The sequence below is a fragment of the Ascaphus truei genome, assembly GCF_040206685.1.
Source record: "Ascaphus truei isolate aAscTru1 chromosome 13 unlocalized genomic scaffold, aAscTru1.hap1 SUPER_13_unloc_2, whole genome shotgun sequence".
In the NCBI taxonomy this organism is placed as follows: Eukaryota; Metazoa; Chordata; class Amphibia; order Anura; family Ascaphidae; genus Ascaphus; species Ascaphus truei.
The window spans coordinates 32,450-54,924 of record NW_027453846.1 but is presented as its reverse complement, the minus strand read 5'-3'; the positions used below and the strand labels follow the sequence as shown (position 1 = coordinate 54,924).

The 22,475-nt window shown below is 44.6% G+C and overlaps 1 protein-coding gene and 2 pseudogenes across 1 annotated transcript in view; all 3 read right to left on the bottom strand.

Moving 5' to 3' along the window:
• Positions 1 to 9,717: 9,717 nt before the first annotated feature.
• Positions 9,718 to 9,836, bottom strand: LOC142473898 (5S ribosomal RNA; annotated as a pseudogene).
• Positions 9,837 to 10,122: 286 nt separating this feature from the next.
• LOC142473897 (5S ribosomal RNA) lies at positions 10,123 to 10,241 on the bottom strand (annotated as a pseudogene).
• A 3,873-nt stretch (positions 10,242 to 14,114) lies between these two features.
• Positions 14,115 to 22,475, bottom strand: part of LOC142473895 (tetratricopeptide repeat protein 5-like) — a gene marked incomplete at its 5' end in the record, with an annotated part of 40,807 nt that continues 32,446 nt past the window's right edge. The window contains one exon of the mRNA XM_075580830.1: positions 14,115 to 14,796. Within this exon, the coding sequence (XP_075436945.1) occupies positions 14,677 to 14,796 (120 nt within the window). The remainder of the gene's footprint in view (positions 14,797 to 22,475) is intronic.

Sequence of the window (22,475 nt, the reverse complement as noted above, 5' to 3'; positions counted from 1 at the left end):
ATATTCTGTTTCGTCCACGGAAATGTGAGGCGATGTTGGACTCTTATTGAATGTTTCCATGTCTAAATCAATATTTGCTCATTAGCAGCAGGAGGATTGTAATACAGAACCTCTGTGTATACACGGCACCGCAGGCGTGGTTCCCCAGCACCTGTCTGTGTGCCTCTCTCACTGATTGTATTTTTTCCGGGTCTAAATTCTTGCACACAATCTGGGTGCATTAAACATGCAGAAGCTTTAGAAGAAGTGAAATACAATTAGATTGTAAGCTCTTCGGGGCAGGGACTCCTTTTTCTAAATGTCAGTTTTATGTCTGAAGCACTCCCTCCCATTATGCGTTGTATGTATGTCTTTATTTATATAGCAATAAAACAAGGAATAAATGCTGCACACCACAATGTAATAAAGAAATCGATAGTTACCGGTGCTCCCTTCAATGTACGATCGGCTGTGTCCAATCCACGGCATACAAGAAAGATAGGAGATGGGGCATATGGATTTCAAAAAATATGAACATTTATTAAAGCATGCACTTATGCTTTAATGTCATATTTTTTTTAAATCCGTGTGCCCCCCTCTCCTATCTTTCTTTTATTTATATAGAGCCATTAATGTACATAGCGCTTCACAGCAGTAATATACATCACAATCATATAAATAACAAATAATACAAATAACACAAAGGGAAGAAGTGCTTCAGACATAAAAGTAACATTTAGGAAAAGGAGTCCCTGCTCCGAAGAGCTTACAATCTAATTGGTTTTAAGAACGTGCAGAGACAGTAGGAGGGCATTCTAGTAAGTGTGTCTGCAAGGGGCCAAGGTTTATGTATGAGGTGTAAATTATCAGCCATGGAGCTACTCATGCTTCCTTAAGCAGGTGTGTTTTAAGGTGGGTCTTAAAGGTGGATAGAGAGGGTGCTAGTCGGATATTGAGGGGAAGGGCATTCCAGAGGTGTGGGGCAGTCAGTGAGAAAGGTTTAAGGCAGGAGAAGGATTTAGATACAAAAGGAAAAGAGAAAAGACATCCTTGAGCAGAACGCAAGAGTTGGGATGGTATAAAGCGAGAAATTAGGGCTGAGATGTTAGGAGGGGCAGAAGAGTGTAAAGCTTTAAAAGTGAGGAGGAGACTTGTGTGTGTGATATTTGTATTACTTGTTATTTATATGATTGGCACGTCTATTACTGTTGTGAAGCGCTATGTACAGTAATGGCGCTATAAACATATATACATAATACAATAGCCAGTTGAATAAATTAGATGCTGATAGGATAAAATCAGTGTATGTATATATCTGTCCTATAACAATGATGTGCCAAGAAACGTGCCACTTATTAGATTGTAAGCTCTGTGTGGCAGTGACTCCCTTCTCACACTGTTCCCGACTCTCTGCATTATTGCCGTTGGTTACCCCATTACAGACAATGTTAGCATTGCTTCTTTTTAAATTGTGCAGCTGACTACTCGGCGTAGGAATAAAGCTGGGACACATGGTCTGGAGTTCAGTGTGTCCTGGCACATGTGATGTGTGTGCCCTCACTGTGTGCTCTGCTGGGCTGGAATCTGCTGGAGCCTCTGTCTGAGCCCCTCTGTGCTAGTGACTGTCCCTGCGGGTCACAGGTTTGGTGAGGGGTAAATAGGATGATTCTGGGCAAGTCGTTAACAGACAGATCGCTGAGGGACACACACACACACACAATACACACACCTCTGTTATGTTGTGAAATATCATAAATATCCTGTATGTGGTCAGCTTCACTTGTGTTGCATTGTTTGCAGTCACTGTTCCCCACCCCTTGTGCAAACACAGGGCAGCAGCGAGGTGTGAGCTGTTCTTATGAGCTGTTCAAAAAGCCTCCCTTGTTACAAGCTGCTTTTCCTCCCGCCTTCAGCACAACCCATGATACAGCCCAGAAACATTTAATGCTGCACTATTGTGTCTGTGGGGTGCTTGAGTAGCAGTTTGTGTGGGAGATGATATGTTGCAGTGTGTGATGCTTGTGTTGCAGTGTTTGTGTGTGGGATGCTTGTGTTGTTTTGTGTCAGTGTGCGCGTGATGCTCCGTACTTCTTGATGTTTGGGAGAGAAGCTCGGCTACCCGTGGATGTGCAACTGCGGATATCTACCGATGAGGTATCCAACAGGACGCACTTTCGATATGTACAAAGGTTACAAGACAGCCTGCAGCAGGCCTAGAAATTGGCTGAGAAGGCGGCAGCACAATTGAATGCGAGTAACAAAAGGCGCTACGATCACAATGTGCGACATAAAGAAATCCGCCCGGGGGATGCGGTTCTCCTTCGTAATCTGGGCATTCCCGGAAAGCACAAACTGGCTGATCGGTGGAGAGATGGGGTGTATGAGGTGAAATCACAGATGCCTGGCCTCCCGGTATACCGCATCAAGGACTCCGAAGGCCGGGTAAAGGTATGGCATAGGAACCATCTGCTCCCCATACCTCAAGTAGGGGACAACGAATCGATGGAGAAGCTGAAAGTACAGAGGATGGCCCAGAGACTGTAATAAATACCACCTCTAAGAATCCTAAGTGGGTAAAGAGATAGAACGAGCACTGCTGCTTGAATAGGCTGGAGGCAAGGTGCTAGATAAAAAAAACTTTATTCCGGCATACAAGCCAAGATTAAAAACCACATGAGGAGGATCCTCTAACGCGTTTCGTCCCTTGGGGGACTTTATCAAAGAGTGATCTTTGGCCACCGGATCTCGCTATATATAGCCCCTTCCCCCTGGTCCACAGGTACGTGGCTCCTCCCTTTCATCCCGGCTGTCTTAACAGCTGGTGAAAACATGATAGTTAATGGGTATAAGTCGCCACGCATCCGTATGCCACGGGCAGGCAATCAAACAAGTTTAGAAACATCACGTATGCTCTCTTACGTTTGCTAGTTGTTTATACGTACCCAATCATAAATAAACACATGTAATTTGCAGCACATGAAAGATTTGGTTTAAACACACAGTAGTAACATACTGATACACTGTTCCAAGAAAAGCATTACAACTGCCAGCGAGTCCGGTTAGCCTTACAAACTGATACATACACACAAAGACACAAATATATTCCATTGATAACCAAGACATATAATACACATATAATAAGCCCATGAAAACACTGAATGAACCTTCAAAAATACAATACAAGGGATAGAAGCCCATATAGTTAAATCCCAAAGTGAACTATCCTATACTAATAAATAAAAAAGGAAAAAGAAAAAAATAATGATAAGAGTTCATATAAATGCACAAAAAACAACAAATTTAGAAAACTTATGTTTCTTGAATAAAATAAACTCCCATGTGGAAGTAAAAAAGAAGAAAAAATATATCCTTGACAAAAATACTAAATGGAAGAGAGGAGATATCAGGGATAGCTATTAAATAGCTCTTTATATATGTAACCATATTGTTTTGCATATTATTTTTCATTATTATAATTAGAGGAATCATACTATTATGCATGTCAATTAGAACATTACAATCTTATCCTTATAGAGATAAAAAAAAGACAAAGATTTATAAACCTAGTGATCAGAAAGCTTGGAACGCCAAACATGTAAACAATTATTGGCCCAAGTGTACATTGTAAATTATAAATTTATAATATATTATAGGAAAAATGATCTAGGAAAGATAAAAAACCAACCTAGCCTAGATTCCTGAGCAGACAAAATTTGGTACAAAGATGACACATATATTACAGGTAAAAACATTTAGGAATTTTATAGTCTTTATAAAAAATGGGCCAATTCCCAGTCCACATTTATACCATGTGGATGGAGACTGTCCATGCCGAAGATCCATGACATTTCGCATTTGTTTAGGAGGTTCAATCTGTCTCCCCCCCTTACTGGTGTTGGTATATGTTCCAATCCCGAAAAAGAGAAACCCTCTATCCCTCCCCTGGGGCACGTAGAGAAGTGTCTCGAGACTGGATGTAGTGTATCCATTTTTTTAATTAAGCGAACATGTTCTTGGATCCTCTGTTTTAGGGGTCTGATGGTGCGCCCAATGTAAACTTTATTGCATCCACATCTTAGTATGTAAATTACGTAACTAGTGTTACAATTATTAAATGTGTGAATGATCCTACGTGTCTTGGGAATCGAGCATTCTATGTTCTTTATTGACTTAGCAAAGCGGCAAATATTGCAGTGGCCACATGGAAGAAACCTTTAGGTATGTTCCTCATGCCCATCGTATGTTTAGAAGAAAACAAACTGGAGACACATACAGTATGATGCCAGAGATTTGGCCTTGTGGAAAACAAGTTTAGGACCTTTATCAGTAATTGCTTTCAGATTTCCATCTAATTTCAATGTGTCCCAGTGTTTAGAAATAATTATCCTTATAGCATTTGATTGTCCGCTCTGCTGGGTAATAAAGAGGGGTAAAGGTTTTGTGCCCTTTCCCCCCAAATGTCCTTTCTTAGAGATATTCATAGAAAGGAGATCTTTTCTCTCCATGGATTTCACCAAACTTAGTGTATCTTTGAGATCTTTTTCTCTATACCCCATATCCTGGAATCTGGTAATGAGTTTCTGGGCCTGAATGTCGAAGCTCTCTTCTGTGGAAAATAACCGTTTTAGGCATAATAATTGGCCCTTAGGGATTCCCCTCTTTAGGGGACCAGCATGATTACTGCTGGCCATGAAATATGTGTTCCTGGAGTTGGGTTTTCTATAGACGTCAGTCTGAATATTCCCTTCTACATCTATATATACAGTAGAGTGAGGTCCAAATAACAAATATGGTGAATACTGTGCTCATATGTAAAGTATACTGTAGGTTATATTTATTTAGATTGAGTTTGGCTGAAATAATCCAATGTTTGTACATCACCCTCCCATATAAAGATAAGGTCATCAATATATCTACGGTAAAATAAAATGTGTTGTATAAATGGATTACAATCCCCATAAATAAACAGTGACTCCCATAACCCCATAAACAAATTATCAAACGAAGGTGCAAATGATGTGCCCAAAACTGTGCCTTTAAGTTGTAAGTAAAACTGTGTATCATAACAAAAGTAATTGTGTGTAAGTAAAAAAGTGATGGACTCAATCAGAAAAGTGCACAGTGCTGGTGAAAGACTAGATGTGCTCCGAAACTGTTGAATGTCCTCAATGCCTTGTCCGTCATCAATAATGGAATATAAAGATCTGACGTCCATAGTAACCCATATACAGTTTCTATTCCATTTAATTTGTTGGAGATCCTCTATGAGATCTCTGGAATCTTTGATAAATGACGGTAATCCCAAAACTATGGGCTGCAAGAATGAATCAACATAACGTGATAGACCATCCCCCAAAGATCCAATACCTGACACAATCGGCCTTCCCGGAGGATGTGTCAGGGTCTTATGGATCTTTGGGAGATGGTAAAAAATAGGTATTACTAGGTGTGATGGAAATAGAAAACCCAACTCCTTAGGTTTCAGAAGATAAAGTATCTCACCTAGCTCCAAGAGAGATTTTAATTCTCTAAGGAAAGTTTGGGTGGGGTCTGACTTAAGTTTTTTATAGGACAAAGTGTCCCCTAGTTGTCTCAGTGATTCTTTATTGTAGTCTTCCAAAGATTGGACTACAATTGCACCACCCTTATCCACTGCTTTAATAATCAGCGATTTATCTTTCTGGAGTTTAATAAGCTCTTGTCTTTCAGTTTTGGTGAGATTATCAATCCTGGGGTTGCCAATCATATAGCCCTCAGACAGTATTTTTAAATCCCTTTCAACCAATTTTTCAAAGGTTGAAATAAATGGGCCTTTAGAGCTATTAGCACAAAAGATAGACTTCTTTTTAAATTGTGTATGTTTATGTTGGAAAAAATCTGTAGAGGGGTCATATGATTGCAAACCAGATAGTTGTTCATCAAGCAGGCCCTCTAAATCTGCAATAGCACAATGTTCCTTTAAAGAAAGCCCCCGAACGTTCAACCCCATATTCAAGACATCTACAGTGTCTAAATCAGTATCATCTGAATCCTCTGACATAGCCTCAAGTTGGACATTAGCTGTGGAGAAAAATTTGGTTAAGGCTAGTTTTCGAGTAAAGCATTGCAGATCAATAACCATCAAAAAGGCGGAAATTACTCTGTGAGGCGAAATTCAGGCCCTTGTTTAGGAGTGTCAATTGATCCTTAGTAAGTGTGGTATTTGAAATGTTAATCACATTGTCCTACTTTAATTGTATTTCTTTCTTTTTGTCGCACCCCTTTGATGCTCCCCTCTACCTTTTTGACCTCCGCGTCCTAAAAAAGCAGAAGAGGAAGAGGTGGACGGTCTTGCATCATCTTCATAAACCTGGACTGCCGAACCTGTTCGGCCCCGTGTGGAAGAGTCTCGATAACCCCCCCCCCCCATATTTTTCTTTCTCCATAGATCTTCACTTTTTTCTTTGTTATCAAAGGACACTGATCGATTTTCTCCTTCTGAATTATCTGATTCCATACTGGATATTTCTGTGTATTTATTTTTTAAGATAGATTTTTTTGGGATAGATGATCCCTTTTTCTGTCCATTAGATGTTTTTTGTGGGGACTTAGATCTGCCCTTAAAGCGGTTAGGGTTTTGTATCGGTACTCTTTCCCAGAAATACACTTGTTTCTTAAGGTAGTCCTGTTTGTCTCCCAAATTTTGTCTGCTTCTTTTCCATAATCGTTTTTTCTACTTCATCAATATTCTGTGATAGAATCAAGTCATTGCTGATAAAATGCTCCATTTTATTGAAAGATTTGAGCTTAACCTTTAGCTCATTCATTTCTTTCTCTAAAGTGGATCTTTCTTCACTCTTTTGGTCTATAATCAGACCAATTAACTTAAAGGAGCCCTCATTCAGCGTTGACTTCCATTTGTTTTCAAAATCTCTATTCACAAATCCAAAAGTGGGGGAGTTTTTGATCCTGAAACCCATTGGTATTCTATTAACCCTAGTGTAGTTTTCCAATGTTGTTATGTCCCACCACAATCTAATATTCAATGCTAAAAGCTTTTCTAGTTTCTGGAAATATGTAATGAGATCTGATGGTTCCTCACAAAAAACTCCTCCACTTTCATAAAAAACATGTTCCGCTTTCCTGCTACGCTTCGTATGATCACTACATCTAAAGATATATGTATCCTCATTCTCATCCTGCAAAATCTCCTCAGAAAATTCTTCCATTGTTGATAAAAAAATCACAACATATTTTTAAGTTCTTATTGATGTCAACAGTTCTTGGTTAAAAAAAGACTCCAATGCTCAGTTTGAATCAAAATAAAGAAGTAACTATAAGGTAATTTATAAAGAAAAAATAAGAAAAGCACATAATGCCAAAGCAACAGCCTATTATTTTGTAGAGTTGTATCCAAAGGTCATAATATGACAAACAATCTCCATGCCATCTGTAACACTGTGTTTTGTATGAGCTACCCCAATATATTCAAAGACAAGTGGATAAGGGAAACTCCCTTAATTGGGTGATCTATATACCCCTGGTGGTGCATGACGTCATCACGCCACGTCGCGCTGGCACTCTGACGTCACGATGGGGGCGTCGACATCCAGGAGCAAGGCAGCAGTGATCGTGGGGGGGGTGAGTACCCATTTGTGTATAAATTGTGGTATGTTTAGCATGTTCTGTAGCCCTCTCCTTGATAAAGGCAATCTATTTGCCGAAACGTTGGACCTTTGGTGGCACAATACACTGCACCTTTAGAAAGACCGTGTGCCTGCTTCCATTCCTTTGCTCAAGTACCTCTGGGATGTCTGGACCTCCCTGGATACAGCGCACCGGAAGATAAGTACCCCCCTCCAGCACCTACCAGCGGTGTGCATGTGCTTCTACATATGACTGTGCTCTATATACCCACAGTGCTACCAAATATAGGCAATTGATAATGTCTTTTAGAGCAGGATTAACATCCTCTTGAGCAGTAACATCAGCAATTTGAATATCCCAATGAGAGAGAAACAATGAAAAAGCCAAAGTCCATTCAGTGAAGGGAGGCAGCCTTCTAACCTATCCGGTGAGTTTTAAATTCCACTCGGTGGTCCCGCAGAGGAGTTTCCCTTATCCACTTGTCTACGAATCCTAAGGAGGGAACCTCTCAAAGGGGCCTTCCGGCCGCGGGGACATCTACCGAAGGAGCTACAGGTAAAGAGCCCCTTGGTCCAACGACAGATACGCTGACTCCAGTGAGCCAGCCGCTAGACCCGCAGAGCCCGTGCTTTGTGCCTCAAAAAGACTTTGTAGACCTATCATGCCCCTCTAGGGCAGAGTTGGAAATGCCAAACGAGACTTGCTACTTTCCCGAGGAGGTAGCTGAAGAGTAACTTTGCCGAAGCCAAAGAATTGGTCAACCTCCAATGAGGATGGCTTATGATCGATTCGGGGGACCCCATTATGAGGCTCAGCAGTGGGCTCGCAGCAGAGTGCTGTCTGTCGCTGTAATGTTCAATGAGATGTGCAATCTGATCTAGAGCTGATAAGTAAGATCGCATTTATGTTGTGTCATTTTTATTATATAACGTTCTGTGTATAGTTACGTAAGTTGTGACCCAAGCGGGATCGTTGGATTCTGCAAGGGGGAGAATGTAGGGGGGTGTTAAATACCTCATGTGGATGCAGTGTGTGCCTGGAGGGAGTAGTGCAGGTTCCGCGGCGGCTCGACAGTATAGGGCGCCGCCATGTTATTGCACAACCTTACAGAGGGCACTGACAGAGCGGAGAGGTCGCACATGCGCAGTGTAAGCGCGCGAACGACAGACCAATAAGGGAAAGGCTTTGTCATTGGACTACAACTCCCATGAGCTCTGGGACAGTCATCTGATGTCAGGAGCCAATCAGAAGGCTAGGATTACGGGAGGAGTTAAGGGAAGCGTGGGGGAGAGACCACGCTAGACAGAGGGGATCCGGAAGGTAAAGGAGGACGTGGTGTGAGTGCATGGGGTCCGTGACCCACCTGCATAGGATAGCTTTACCCCGCAGGCCCCTAGGAGAATCCCTGAGTCACAGTAGGCTACTGTGCTGCAGGGACGCCCCATAGTGGTAGTAACGTCACCCTTACGGAATACTAGTTAGGGACAAGACACAGAGTTGCGGGGTTGAAGACGACTGGACACCGTGATACCTGGGAGTAACGTATTGGATCGACGGATCCTTTTTGAAGCTGTTGCCGGTCACTGCAGTGACTGGGAGGTATTTACATTATGTGCACCAAGACCGGTCAACAGGCGCTGATCCCGCCTTAGGTATAACTCTTTTGGGACACTAGTGAGTGGCCAAAGGGCTTAGCCTACCTAACAACCTTTTCTAAGTGATACAAGGACACGGTGTGCGGGGCACGCGGTGGCTGGCAAAGACAATACTCATTAGGAGCGTGGCTGAGCCACTACGTTATAAGGACATTACCAGTTATTAGGCCTTGTGTCTAATGATAGCGTTATAGGTTAAGTGTTATGAGGGTATGCCAATGATAAAGTGATAAGGTTATATTGCAATACAGTAAACCGTTCAAAGCATATGTGTGTGTATATGTTTCTTGCCCAGGGGAATCTCAAATAACGGGGATCCTGGGTAAGTGGAGGCGCTGAGCCATAAGTGTTACCCCAGGCTCCCTGCTAGCAGTAAAAAAGTAGTAAAAAATAAAACATTTTCTTTTGTTCAGAGGAATGCCATGTATATTTTCAAAAGGGAAGCGAAAAATAAATACACCTACAGCGCCTGGTATTCCCAGGTAGTCTCCGAACCCGGTACTAATGAAGCCTCACCCTGCTTAGCTTCCGAGATCTGACGGGATCAGGTGCTTTCAAGGTAGTATGGCCGTAGGTGGAGATTCCGGTCTCATGATATCCTCTCATTCTTAAATTCATGAGCCTATATCTTGCTCCATGCATACACAGAGACTGAGAAAATGATAGGTGCACTGAAATGTACTATAGACGGAATTCTTGATGTCAGAATTCTATTTTGGAAGGTTGCATTGTGTTGAATTTTCTGAGGAAAAAACGATATATTTCTTTGCCACTGCGGGAAAAAGTAGTAAAAAAATGAAACATTTTCTTTTGCTGAGAGGAATGCCATGTATATTTTCATTAGGGAAGCGAAAAATAAAAACACCTACAGCACCTGGTATTCCCAGGCAGTCTCCCAACCTGGCACTAATCAAGCCTCACCCTGCTTAGCTTCCGAGAACTGACAGGATCGGGCGCTTTCAAGGTAGTATGGCCGTAGGTGGAGATTCCTATCTCATGATATTCTCTCATTCTTAAATTCATCATTTTGTATGACCGGGAAAACCACAGTCACAAGCAGAGCTGCAGTTCCATAGAAATGTACAGTTTTACAGCTGAGCATAAAAATGGGTAGAAAGTACTTTTTCTCCAACAGTTATTGCCACAGATTTGCCCTTTACTGGGCAAACTTGTTCTATCCTCCTTGCTTCAGCTCAAAAATATTGAGCTTCAGATGTGTTGTTAACGTTGTGTAAAATAGTTGCTCACAGCTCTTCTAGGAACACATTGTGAAATCGCGTATATCTTTGCTTCTACCCATAGCAATGTATTACTCTTTGCTGTACACACTGTTCTACTGTCAAGAGGAGAGAATTCATCAAGTTTAATAAGCACAAACACTGTATAAGTCGAATTTCAGCATTTTTGTATGACCGGGAAAACCACAGTAATAAGACGAGCTGCAGTTGCATAAAAAAGTGCAGTTTTACCGCTGAACATAAAAATGGGTAGAAAGTACTTTTTTTCCACCCCTGTTATTGCCACAGACTTGCCCGTTACTGGGCACACTTGTTCTATACTCCTGGCTTCAGCCCAGAAATATTGAGCTTCAGATGTGTTTTTAGCGAAGCAAAGATATACACGATTTCACAATGTGTTAACAGAGCTCCTCATACTTCCTCCCAAACCTGGCCCTACTACCTCCTTCCACATTACTGTTGGAACTACGATCATTCACACAGTAGCCCAAGCACGCTGCCTAGGGTCACACTCGACTCCTCTCACATTCGCCCCTCACATTCAAAACATTTCTAAAACCTGTCGCCTTTTCCTCCGCAATATAACTAAGATACGCCCTTTCCTCTGTTGCTCGACTGCTAAAACTCTGACTCAGGCCCTCATTCTCTCCCGTCTTGATTACTGTAACCTCTTGCTGTCCGACCTCCCTGCCTCATCTGTCTCCCCTACAATCTATCCAAAATGCTGCTGCCAGAATCACTCTACTCTTACCTAGATCTGTCTCAGCATCTCCCCTAATGAAATCCCTCTCCTGGCTTCCGATCAAATCCCGCATCCATTCTTCTCCTCACTTTTAAAGCTTTACAGTCTTCTGCCCCTCCTTACATCTCAGCCCTAATTTCTCGCTATGCACCATCCAGACTCTTGCGTGCTTCTCAAGGATGTCTTCTTTCTACCCCCTTTGTATCTAAAGCCCTCTCCCGCCTTAAACCATTTTCACTGACTGCCCCACACCTCTGGAATGCCCTTCCCCTCAGTACCCGACAAGCACCCTCTCTATCCACCTTTAAGACACACTTGCTTAAAGAAGCATATGAATAGCACTGTGGATATTCTTAACACATGATACATAAAGCTTGGCCCCCTGCAGACGCACTTACCTGTGTAAGTTACTATGTAACTATTATGTCCTGATATGTAAAACCATAAAAATTGAAAGAGGGTGTACTTTCTTTTTCACATGACTGTGTGTGTGTCTATATATATATATACACGGTATCGTATTGCCTATAATATATATATATATATATATATATATATATATATATATATATATATAGGCAATACGATACTGTGTGGACGAATATCAGAGGCAGCACTCCAGAAAGTAGTCAAAAAAAGAATTGTATTAATGAGACATCATATCCAACGTTTCGGTCCTACAAGCGGGACCTTTCTCAAGGTGATGTGAATACAGAGTACAATAGAACACATATAAATACCCTAACAAACCATGACAAACAGGTGCAATACATAATAAAATTCGAACAAAATCTTACATGCTAAATACAGGTTACTCCCATTGCTGTTAGACCGCCAAGCTAAAACGTGAACATATATACTGTGATGATCTGGCATGATGAAAATATATATATTATAAAATGATACTAATGGTCAGAACATGCCAGAACATCACAGTATATATGTTAAGATTTTTAGTATTTTTTCCACTATTCTGCACTTTATTATGGGTGTTTTTCTTTATGTCACAAATTGCATGCTCATGTTTAATTGCTTGGACCAGCATATGTTATCAGCCACTGTTATTGGATTTATACTACATTGTTAGGCATATTCACATGCCTTTGTTAAGCCTGTTTAGGCTTATCCTCCCCCCCCCCCCCCCCCTGTATTGTCCCTCAATCAGGTTAGTTGTTGCATATAGTTTGCGAACTCCTAATGGGCTATTTCACCATGTAGTACCCATCAGTGTCAATACACATATGCTGATACACTGAGTTCATGAAGGATCAGTACCCCTTCAGTTGCGCTCGATATTTATTTATCCCGGGTTGCACGTGCACATTAGGCATCCTGTCCGCTTCATATGCGTTCCATTGATTTCATGGTCCTTCACGAGGCTAGCTGTTTTATACAGCTTGCTCATTTGTCACAGGCTATTCCAACACAGAAGGCGCATCAGTACCATCACATACTCGCAGACATACACAGATCGTACAGGACAAGCTCTCCTATAGTTGCGATCATTATTTAATTCCCGCAGGTCGCGCATGCGCAGATGACAACCTGTCAGTTCATCATGCGTTCCATTGACTATAAGCCCCCCATCTGGCCCTGAGACACACGACGGAGGTTACTTGACTTATTGCCTATAACCCATGACCCGCGCATGCGCAGTGATTGCGTTTCAAGAGACGGGTGTATCACTGCGTTCCAGATAACGCTTGGCGGTGTAAAAGCAATTGGAGTATCCTGTATTTAGCATGCAAGATTTTGTTTGAATTTTATTATGTATTGCACCTGTTTGTCATGGTATTTATATGTGTTCTATTGCACTCTGTATTCACATCACCTTGAGAAAGGTCCCGCTTGTAGGACCGAAACGTTGGATATGATGTCTCATTAATACAATTCTTTTTTTTACTACATTCTGGAGTGCTGCCTCTGATATTCGTCCACACGGTATCGTATTGCCTATTTTGTTCATACAGGATTTGCACCCACCATTATTGACTTGGAGTGCCTTTATTCTCATTTATTCGCTATATATATATATATATACGAGCCGTCCAAATGATGTCATCAGCGCGCGTCCCAAGACGTGGTCGCGCTGACGTTACGTACATTCTTATGGGTGTCTCAGGGATGCTGCGATTTAAGCAACTAGTTATTTGTTTTTTATAGAATTCCATTTGTTCTTTTCAACTTGATTTTGTTTGTGTTAAAATTTTGAATAAAGTTTGTTGAATGAAAAAATTGTTGGTCACGTGATCTGCCTGACTCATAGGAATGTACGTGATGTCAGCGCGACCACGTCTTGGGAGGCGCGCTGATGACGTCATTTGTATAGCTCGACGGACAGTTCTAGTGAGTATAGATACACACCTGAGTTGACCAGCCTATGGCTGTGTACATTGCATCACCGCGATTTGACGCAGACGCTGTGTGAAGGCATCACCGCGACTCTGCGCGGACACTGTGTGATGACGTCGCAATCAATAGTGCAATGGACAATGCAGGTAAGTATAAAAAGGCAGCATTTGGTTTACCTTGTTACCTTGATAAAGTACTCCTTGTACGAAACGCGTAGGTGCGTTCTATTAGTCCCTTTTTTCACTTTATGTTCGTCTTGCAATAAATTAACCCTTTTTATTAGTTTGGAGTGGCCTAGCTTTTTTTCTATCTGAATACTGGAAGAAGGATTTCCTCGGCTGTGCTTCATCTACACCTACTACCTTCCTCACTCTATTGCCAGCTGATAAATGGTCTATCCTGTTTATACCTGTAGCACCAGTCTTACTCATCTCGCTTACTCATACTGTCTCCATCCTCCTAACTCCTTGCAAGATGTGTGCTTTGGAAGAGGATAATAAAACTATTGCAGTTACACTAGCAAAACAAAAAAAAAAACATTTTTATTCAAAACATTATTTCTCCAAACAGGAGGGAAACATAAAACATTTCCAAAAATAAATAATCATGATAATCTTCTATCCTCTTTATAAATACAACAGTAGAATAGGGTTGAAGTGACAATAAGGAAGAAACAAAGGAAGCACAAAAGAGAGAGAGTTGGGACAAAAGAGACAAATGAAAGCAAGTAATAAAGAGGGGTGACAGGGACACAGGGGGTTACAAGATACAGAAATAAAGGGGGGGGGGGTTTACAGGATACAGGAATAATGGAGTGACAGGGACACAACGAGATGACAGGTAAATAATCCCTGTGATGCTGGGGAACTGCAGCTGGCTCAATCTATTGCCGAGTTAGGTGCTACAGAATGCGTCAGCTCTGGAAGTCTGTAGTAACCAAAATGAGGGAAAAGTAACCCCTTTGTACCAGACAGGCACTGTTCACAGGCGTCAGTTCCCTTCAGTTCTTTCTTGCCTTGAGGGGCTGTAAAATTCAGTACGGGCTTGAGGGGCAAAAAGTAATTTCCTTATTTATGTCCTGTCTTCATTCACTCTGGGGTCTGTAAGCTACTGTAGCACTGGCCTGGGTACTATGCCCCTGGGGTTTACCATTCACCAGCAACATGACAGGGGAGTCGACACGTATACTGTGGAACACCAATGTCTGTAAAATGAGAAGGGAAAAAATATGGGGAAGTTACATAGTTACATAGTAGATGAGGTTGAAAAAAGACGTACGTCCATCAAGTTCAACCTATGCTACATTTAGACAACAGATACTTTATACTATATCTATACTTACTCATTGATCCAGAGAAATCCAAATAAAAAATTCCAGTGACATATCATCCAATGATATCTCAAAGAGGAAAAATAAATTCCTTCCTGACTTCAAGAATCGGCAATCGGATTAATCCCTGGATCAACATCCACCCCATGTATACTTATTTGGTATATCCCCGTATACCTTTCCCATCTACAAAGATGTCCAACCTTTTTATGAACAAATCTATTGTATCTGCCATCACAGTCTCCATGGATAATGAATTCCACATTTTAACTGCCCTTACTGTAAAGAAACCTTTTCTTTGTTGCTGGTGAAATTTCCTTTCCTCCAATCTTAAGGGATGGCCCGAGTCCTTTGTACTGCCCATGGGATGAATAGTTCTTTTGAAAGCTCCGTGTATTGATCCCGAATATATTTGTATATAGTTATCATATCCCCTCCTAGACGCCTCTTTTCTAATGTAAATAAATTTAATTTAGCTAGCCTCTAAGTTAGATTGTCTCTAAGTTAGATTGTCCATCCCATTTATTAATTTGGTGGCTCTTCTCTGCACTCTCTCTAGTTCCATAATGTCTTTTCTTAGGATTGGTGCCCAAAATTGTACTCCATATTCAAGGTGTGGTCTTACTAATGCTTTATAAAGGGGCATAATTATGTTTACTTCCCTTCCATCCATTGCCCGTTTGATGCAAGATAAGATCTTGTTTGCCTTTGCAGCTACTGCATTACATTGGGCACTATTGCTAAGCCTGCTATCTACAAGCACTCCTAAATCCTTCTCCATCAAGGATTCCCCCAATATATCTCCATTTAATTTGTAAGTCGCCTTTTTATTCTTGCATCCTAAATGCATAACCTTACATTTATCCATATTAAACCTCATCTGCCATTTACCTGCCCACGTTTCCAGTCTTTCCAAGTCCTTCTGAAGAGAAATTACATCCTGCTCTGATTCTATTACCTTACACAATTTAGTATCCTCAGCAAAGATGGAGACTTTGCTCTCGATGCCAACCTCAAGTTCATTAATAAACAAGTTAAAAAGCAGGGGTCCCAGTACCGATCCCTGAGGTACTCCACTCACGTCTTTAGCCCAACCTGAAAAAGTTCCATTTATGACAACCCTCTGTTGTATGTCCTTTAACCAGTTTTCAATTCAGGTGCATATATTATTACTGAGTCCAATTTTCTTAATTTTGTACACCAACCCCTTGTTGGAAACCGTATCAAAAGCCTTTGCAAAATCTAAGTATACCACATCAACTGCATTACCCTGGTCTAAATTCCTACTTACCTCCTCAAAGAAACAAATAAGGTTAGTTTGGCATGATCTATCCTTCATAAATCCATGCTGACTATTACTAATAATTTTGTTTTCCATTAGGTATTCCTGAATATTATCCTGTATTAAACATTCAAGTAGTTTCCCCACTATTGAAGTCAGGCTTACAGGTCTGTAATTTCCCGGTTGTGATCTAGCTCCCTTTTTAAATATAGGCACCACATCTGCTTTACGCCAATCTTGAGGTACTGAGCCTGTGGAAATGGAGTCCTTGAATATTAAATACTAGCTGAGAGACCCGGCGTTGCCCGGGATGTAATTTTGGGGGGGGCGTACGACAGGGTTAGGCTTTCCCCCCCCCCTTGACAGCTACGTGGATGACTGAGTTGACTGAGTGTGTGGGTGACTGTGTGGGTGGGTGGGTGACACTTGACTGAGTGGGTGGGTTGGTGACTGAGTGGGTGACTTTGGGTGGGTGACTTTGGGTCGGTTTGACTTTGGGTCGGTGGGTGGGTGACTTTGGGTCGGTGGGTGGGTGGGTGACTTTGGGTCGGTTTGACTTTGGGTCGGTGGGTGGGTGACTTTGGGTCGGTGGGTGACTTTGGGTCGGTGGGTGGGTGGGTGAGTTGGGTCGGTGGGTGGGTGAGTTGGGTCGGGGGGTGGGTGAGTTTGGGTCGGTGGGTGGGTGACTTTGGGTCGGTGGGTGGGTGACTTTGGGTCGGTGGGTGGGTGACTTTGGGTCGGTGGGTGGGTGACTTTGGGTCGGTGGGTGACTTTGGGTTGGTGGGTGGGTGACTTTGGGTGGGTGGGTGACTTTGGGTGGGTGGGTGACTTTGGGTCGGTGGGTGGGTGACTTTGGGTCGGTGGGTGGGTCGGTGACTGGGTGACTTTTTCAGGGTCGGTGACTGGGTGGGTCAGTGACTGGGGTCGGTGACTGGGTGGGTGGGGTCAGTGACTGGGTGGGTGGTTTTGGGTGAGACTGGGTGGGTGAGTGTGAGACTGAATGGGTGGGTTAGTGTGAGACTGAATGGGTGGGTGAGTGTGAGACTGAATGGGTGGGTGAGTGTGAGACTGAATGGGTGAGTGAGTGGGAGACTGAATGGGTGGGTGAGTGGGAGACTGAATGGGTGGGTGAGTGGGAGACTGAATGGGTGGGTGAGTGGGAGACTGAATGGGTGGGTGAGTGGGAGACTGAATGGGTGGGTGAGTGGGAAACTGAATGGGTGGGTGAGTGGGAAACTGAATGGGTGGATGAGTGGGAAACTGAATGGGTGGATGAGTGGGAAACTGAATGGGTGGATGAGTGGGAAACTGAATGGGTGGGTGAGTGAGAAACTGAATGGGTGGGTGAGTGGGAAACTGAATGGGTGGGTGGGTGAGTGGGAAACTGAATGGGTGGGTGGGTGAGTGGGAAACTGAATGGGTGGGTGGGTGAGTGGGAAACTGAATGGGTGGGTGAGTGGGAAACTGAATGGGTGGGTGGGTGGGTGGGTGAGTGGGAAACTGAATGGGTGGGTGGGTGGGTGAGTGGGAAACTGAATGGGTGGGTGGGTGGGTGAGTGGGAAACTGAATGGGTGGGTGAGTGGGAGACTGAGTGGGAGACTGAGTGGGAGACTGAGTGGGAGACTGAGTGGGAGACTGAGTGGGAAACTGAGTGGGAGACTGAGTGGGAGACTGAGTGGGAGGGAGACTGAGTGGGTGGGAGACTGAGTGGGTGGGAGACTGAGTGGGTGGGAGACTGAGTGGGTGGGAGACTGAGTGGGTGGGAGACTGAGTGGGTGGGAGACTGAGTGGGTGGGAGACTGACTGGGTGGGAGACTGACTGGGTGGGAGACTGACTGGGTGGGAGACTGACTGGGTGGGAGACTGACTGGGTGGGAGACTGACTGGGTGGGAGACTGACTGGGTGGGAGACTGACTGGGTGGGAGACTGACTGGGTGGGAGACTGACTGGGTGGGTGAGTGGGAGACTGACTGGGTGGGTGAGTGGGAGACTGACTGGGTGGGTGAGTGGGAGACTGACTGGGTGGGTGAGTGGGAGACTGACTGGGTGGGTGAGTGGGAGACTGACTGGGTGGGTGAGTGGGAGACTGACTGGGTGGGTGAGTGGGAGACTGACTGGGTGGGTGAGTGGGTGACTGACTGGGTGGGTGAGTGGGTGACTGACTGGGTGAGTGAGTGACTGGGTGGGTGAGTGGGTGACTAACTGGGTGGGTGAGTGGGTGACTGGGTGAGTGTGTGACTGAGTGACTGGGTGGGTGACTGAGTGACTGGGTGGGTGGGTGGGTGACTGGGTGGGTGGGTGACTGAGTGGGTGGGTGACTGAGTTGACTGAGTGGGTGGGTGGGTGGGTGACTGGGTGGGTGGGTGACTGGGTGGGTGGGTGACTGGGTGGGTGACACTTGACTGGGTGGATGGGTGGGTGGGTGACTGGGTGGGTGGGTGACTGACTGGGTGGGTGGGTGACTGACTGGGTGGGTGAGTGGGAGACTGACTGGGTGGGTGAGTGGGAGACTGACTGGGTGGGTGAGTGGGAGACTGACTGGGTGGGTGAGTGGGAGACTGACTGGGTGGGTGAGTGGGAGACTGACTGGGTGGGTGAGTGGGAGACTGACTGGGTGGGTGAGTGGGAGACTGACTGGGTGGGTGAGTGGGTGGGTGAGTGGGTGACTGACTGGGTGGGTGAGTGGGTGACTGACTGGGTGGGTGAGTGGGTGGGTGACTGAGTTGACTGAGTGGGTGGGTGGGTGACTGGGTGACTAAGTGAGTTTTTGGGTGACTAAGTGAGTGGGTGGGTGGGTTACTGAGTGGGTGGGTGACTGAGTGGGTGGGTGGGTGACTGAGTGAGTGGGTGGGTGACTGGGTGAAAGTGACTGGGTGGGTGTGTGGGTGACTGGGTGGGTGACTGGGTGACAGTGCGTGGGTGGGAGACTTACCTTGACCCCGTGGCATCTGGTTGGGGCAGGAGGTGAGATCGGGAAGCTGGGGGTGGGGGGGCAAGAATGGCAGGAGACCCGCGCCGCGCTTCCCCTCCGTCCGGGAGCCGGCGCACGTGATGGGGAGTCTCGCGCCGCGCTTCCCCTCCGTCCGGGAGCCAACGCACGTGAGGGGGAGTCCCGCGCAGCGCTTCCCCTCTCCGGTAGCGGCGCACGTGAGGGGGAGTCCCGCGCCGCGCTTCCCCTCTCAGGTAGCGGCGCACGTGAGGGGGAGTCCCGTGCCGCGCTTCCCCTCTCCGGGAGCCGGCGCACGTGAGGGGGAGTCCCGCGCCGCGCTTCCCCTCTCCGGTGGCGGCGCACGTGAGTGGGAGAGCAGGAGGCCCGGCCCGCGCTTCCCCTCTCCGGTAGCGGCGCACGTGAGGGGGTGAGCAGGAGGCCCGGGCCGTGCCGCGAGGGGGGAGGAGCCTGGAGTTTGCTGCTGAACAGGAGGGCCGCGGCGCACAGTGAGGGTGATGGTGCGGCTGGGGATGTTGCGGAGCGTGGGGATTTGGGTGAGGTGGGGGGAGAGAGTGAGGGGCACCGGGAGAGGAGGGGGGGGTGTGTGTGGAAGGTGAGCTGCGGTCCAACTGACGGGGGAGAGTGAGGGTGTGTGTGTGTGTGTGTGTGTGTGTGTGTGAGGTGTGTGTGTGTGTGTGTGTGTGTGTGTGTGTGTGTGTGTGTGTGTGTGTGTGTGTGTGTGTGTGTGTGTGTGTGTGTGTGTGTGTGTGTGTGTGTGTGGAGGGGGGTGTGTGTGTGTGTGTGAGGAGGGGGGTGTGTGTGTGTGTGAGGGGGGTGTGTGTGTGTGTGTGTGTGTGTGTGTGTGTGTGTGTGTGTGTGTGTGTGTGTTTTTGCCCGTCACTCTGCCTCAGGCCAATGAGAGGTGCGGGGGCGGGCAGGCCAAGGGACCAATGAGATTGCCGCTAGGGACGCAGACATACAGTGCTTTCAGAAATATATAGTAGATAATGGTTTGGCTATTACTGAGCTTAACTCCTTGAGAACTCTTGGATGTATGCCATCGGGGCCAGGTGCCTTATTTACTTTAATTATTTCAAGTCGCTTATGAACTTCTTCCACAGTTAACCAATTTTCATTAATATGGAGGTTGTGGCTTCCTCCTGCAGCACTACTATTGAACTTGATTCTTCCCTGGTAAACACAGAGGCAAAGAATTTGTTTAATACCTCTGCTTTTTCCTTATCTCCAATAATCTGCCTACCCATCTCACACTGAAAGGAGCCTATATTTTCTTTTCTCATTTTTTTGTTATTAAGGTACTTAAAGAACATTTTAGGGTTGACCTTACTTTCTATTGCAATCCTTTTTTTCATTATCCATTTTTGCTCATTTGATTGCCCTTTTTGTTATATTCCTTATAATTCTGATAAGATGTCTCCGTCCCTTTTGACTTAAAGAATCTAAACGCCTTCCTCTTCTAGTCCATTTACACCCCTACCTGTTTATTTAGCCACATTGGTTTTGACTTATTTCTTTTATACTTATTACCCAAGGGTATACCCTGAGAAGTGTGCTTTTCTAACAATGTTTTAAAGGCTGCCCATTTATCTTCTATATTTTTCCCTGCAAAAACATCATCCCAGTGTATTACTTGTAGATTAGACCTCAGTTTATTAAAATCTGCCTTTCTAAAGTTTAAGGTCTTTGTTGAACCCAAGTAATCTGTTTTTTGATCATTTATTTCAAATGAGACCATGTTATGATCACTGTTACCCAAATGTTCCAGGACTTGAACATTTGTTATTACTTCTACATTGTTTGATATGACCAAATCCAGAACTGCCCCTCTCCTGGTTGGTTCCTCAATAATTTGGGTCATATAATTCTCTTTAAGCACCCCCAAAAACCTGTTTCCTTTTGTTGTAACGCTAATCTCATTGCCCCAGTCTATGTCTGGATAATTAAAATCCCCCATTATGCAAACATGACCCAGTTTTGATGCCTTCTCCATTTGCAAAAGTATTTTAGCTTCCTCAATCTCACAGATATTTGGTGGTTTATAGCATATTCCCACAAACATTTTCTTTATACTTTTACCTCCACTGCTAATTTCTATCCACAAGGTCTCTACATTTTCATCATTCCCTTCATAGACATCATCCCTTAAAATAGGTTTTAGATCCGGTTTAACATATAGGCATACTCCACCTCCCCTTCTATTTGTTCGATCCTTCCGAAAAAGAGAATACCCCTTTAAATTAACTGTCCAGTCACGAGTTTCATCCCACCATGTTTCAATAATACCTATGATATCATACTGCTCCCTTGTAGCTATTAATTCAAGCTCCCCCATTTTATCTGTCAGGCTTCTTGCATTAGCAAGTATACATTTAACTTTTTTTCCAGCCTGTATTATTATCTTATCTGCTCCTTCCTTGCTGCGCCTACTTGGTTTAGTCTTTAGAAGTTTTCTAGTATTATCTGTATTTACTATGGGTGTCTCACTGCTTGTCAAACTTGCACTTGCCCCCATTCGACCTCCATACCACCTTGTATCTTACTCTATTCCATTTAGTTCATTATCTGTTTCATCCCCCTCCATTCTAGTTTAAAATCTCTTCCAACCTTTTTAGAATCCCCCCCCCCCCCCCCATAGCACAGAAGATCCCTCTTCATTGAGGTGCAATCCGTCCCTAGAATATAGATGGCACCTCTCAGAAAAGGAGTCCCAGTGCTCTTAAAACCCAAACCCCTCCTTCCTACACCACTTTCTTAGCCATGCATTAACTTCCCTGATCTCTGACTGTCTCCCTGCGGTAGCGCATGGCACTGGTAGTATTTCAGAAAATACTATCTTGGAGGTCCTTGCCTTAAGCTTTTGGCCTAGATCCCTGTAATCATTTTTTAGCACCCTCCATCTTTCTCTAACTTTGTCATTGGTGCCAACATGTACCAAGACCGCCGGATCAATCCCAGCACCCCCCCCGCCCCCCAACAATCTGTCTACCCGATCTGCAATGTGCCGAACCCGACCACCCGGGAGATAAACTGTTCGGTTCATGCGGTCCCGGCAACAGATTGCCCTATCTACCTTCCTAATAATGGAGTCCCCTACCACCACAATCTTTCTTTGTATCTGAGCATCCTGAGTCCCCACTGTGCTGGAGGAACTATTCCCTTGGCTGCTAGAGGAATTAGTCTCCCCCAGCCTTGCCATTTCTGCCCTGACATTCCCAATATCTTCACTCAACATGGCAAATCTATTGGGATGTGTCAGCTCAGAAACGACCTGCCTCTCCCTATTGCCCCTGCTTCCCCTTCTAACTGCCACCCAGCTACC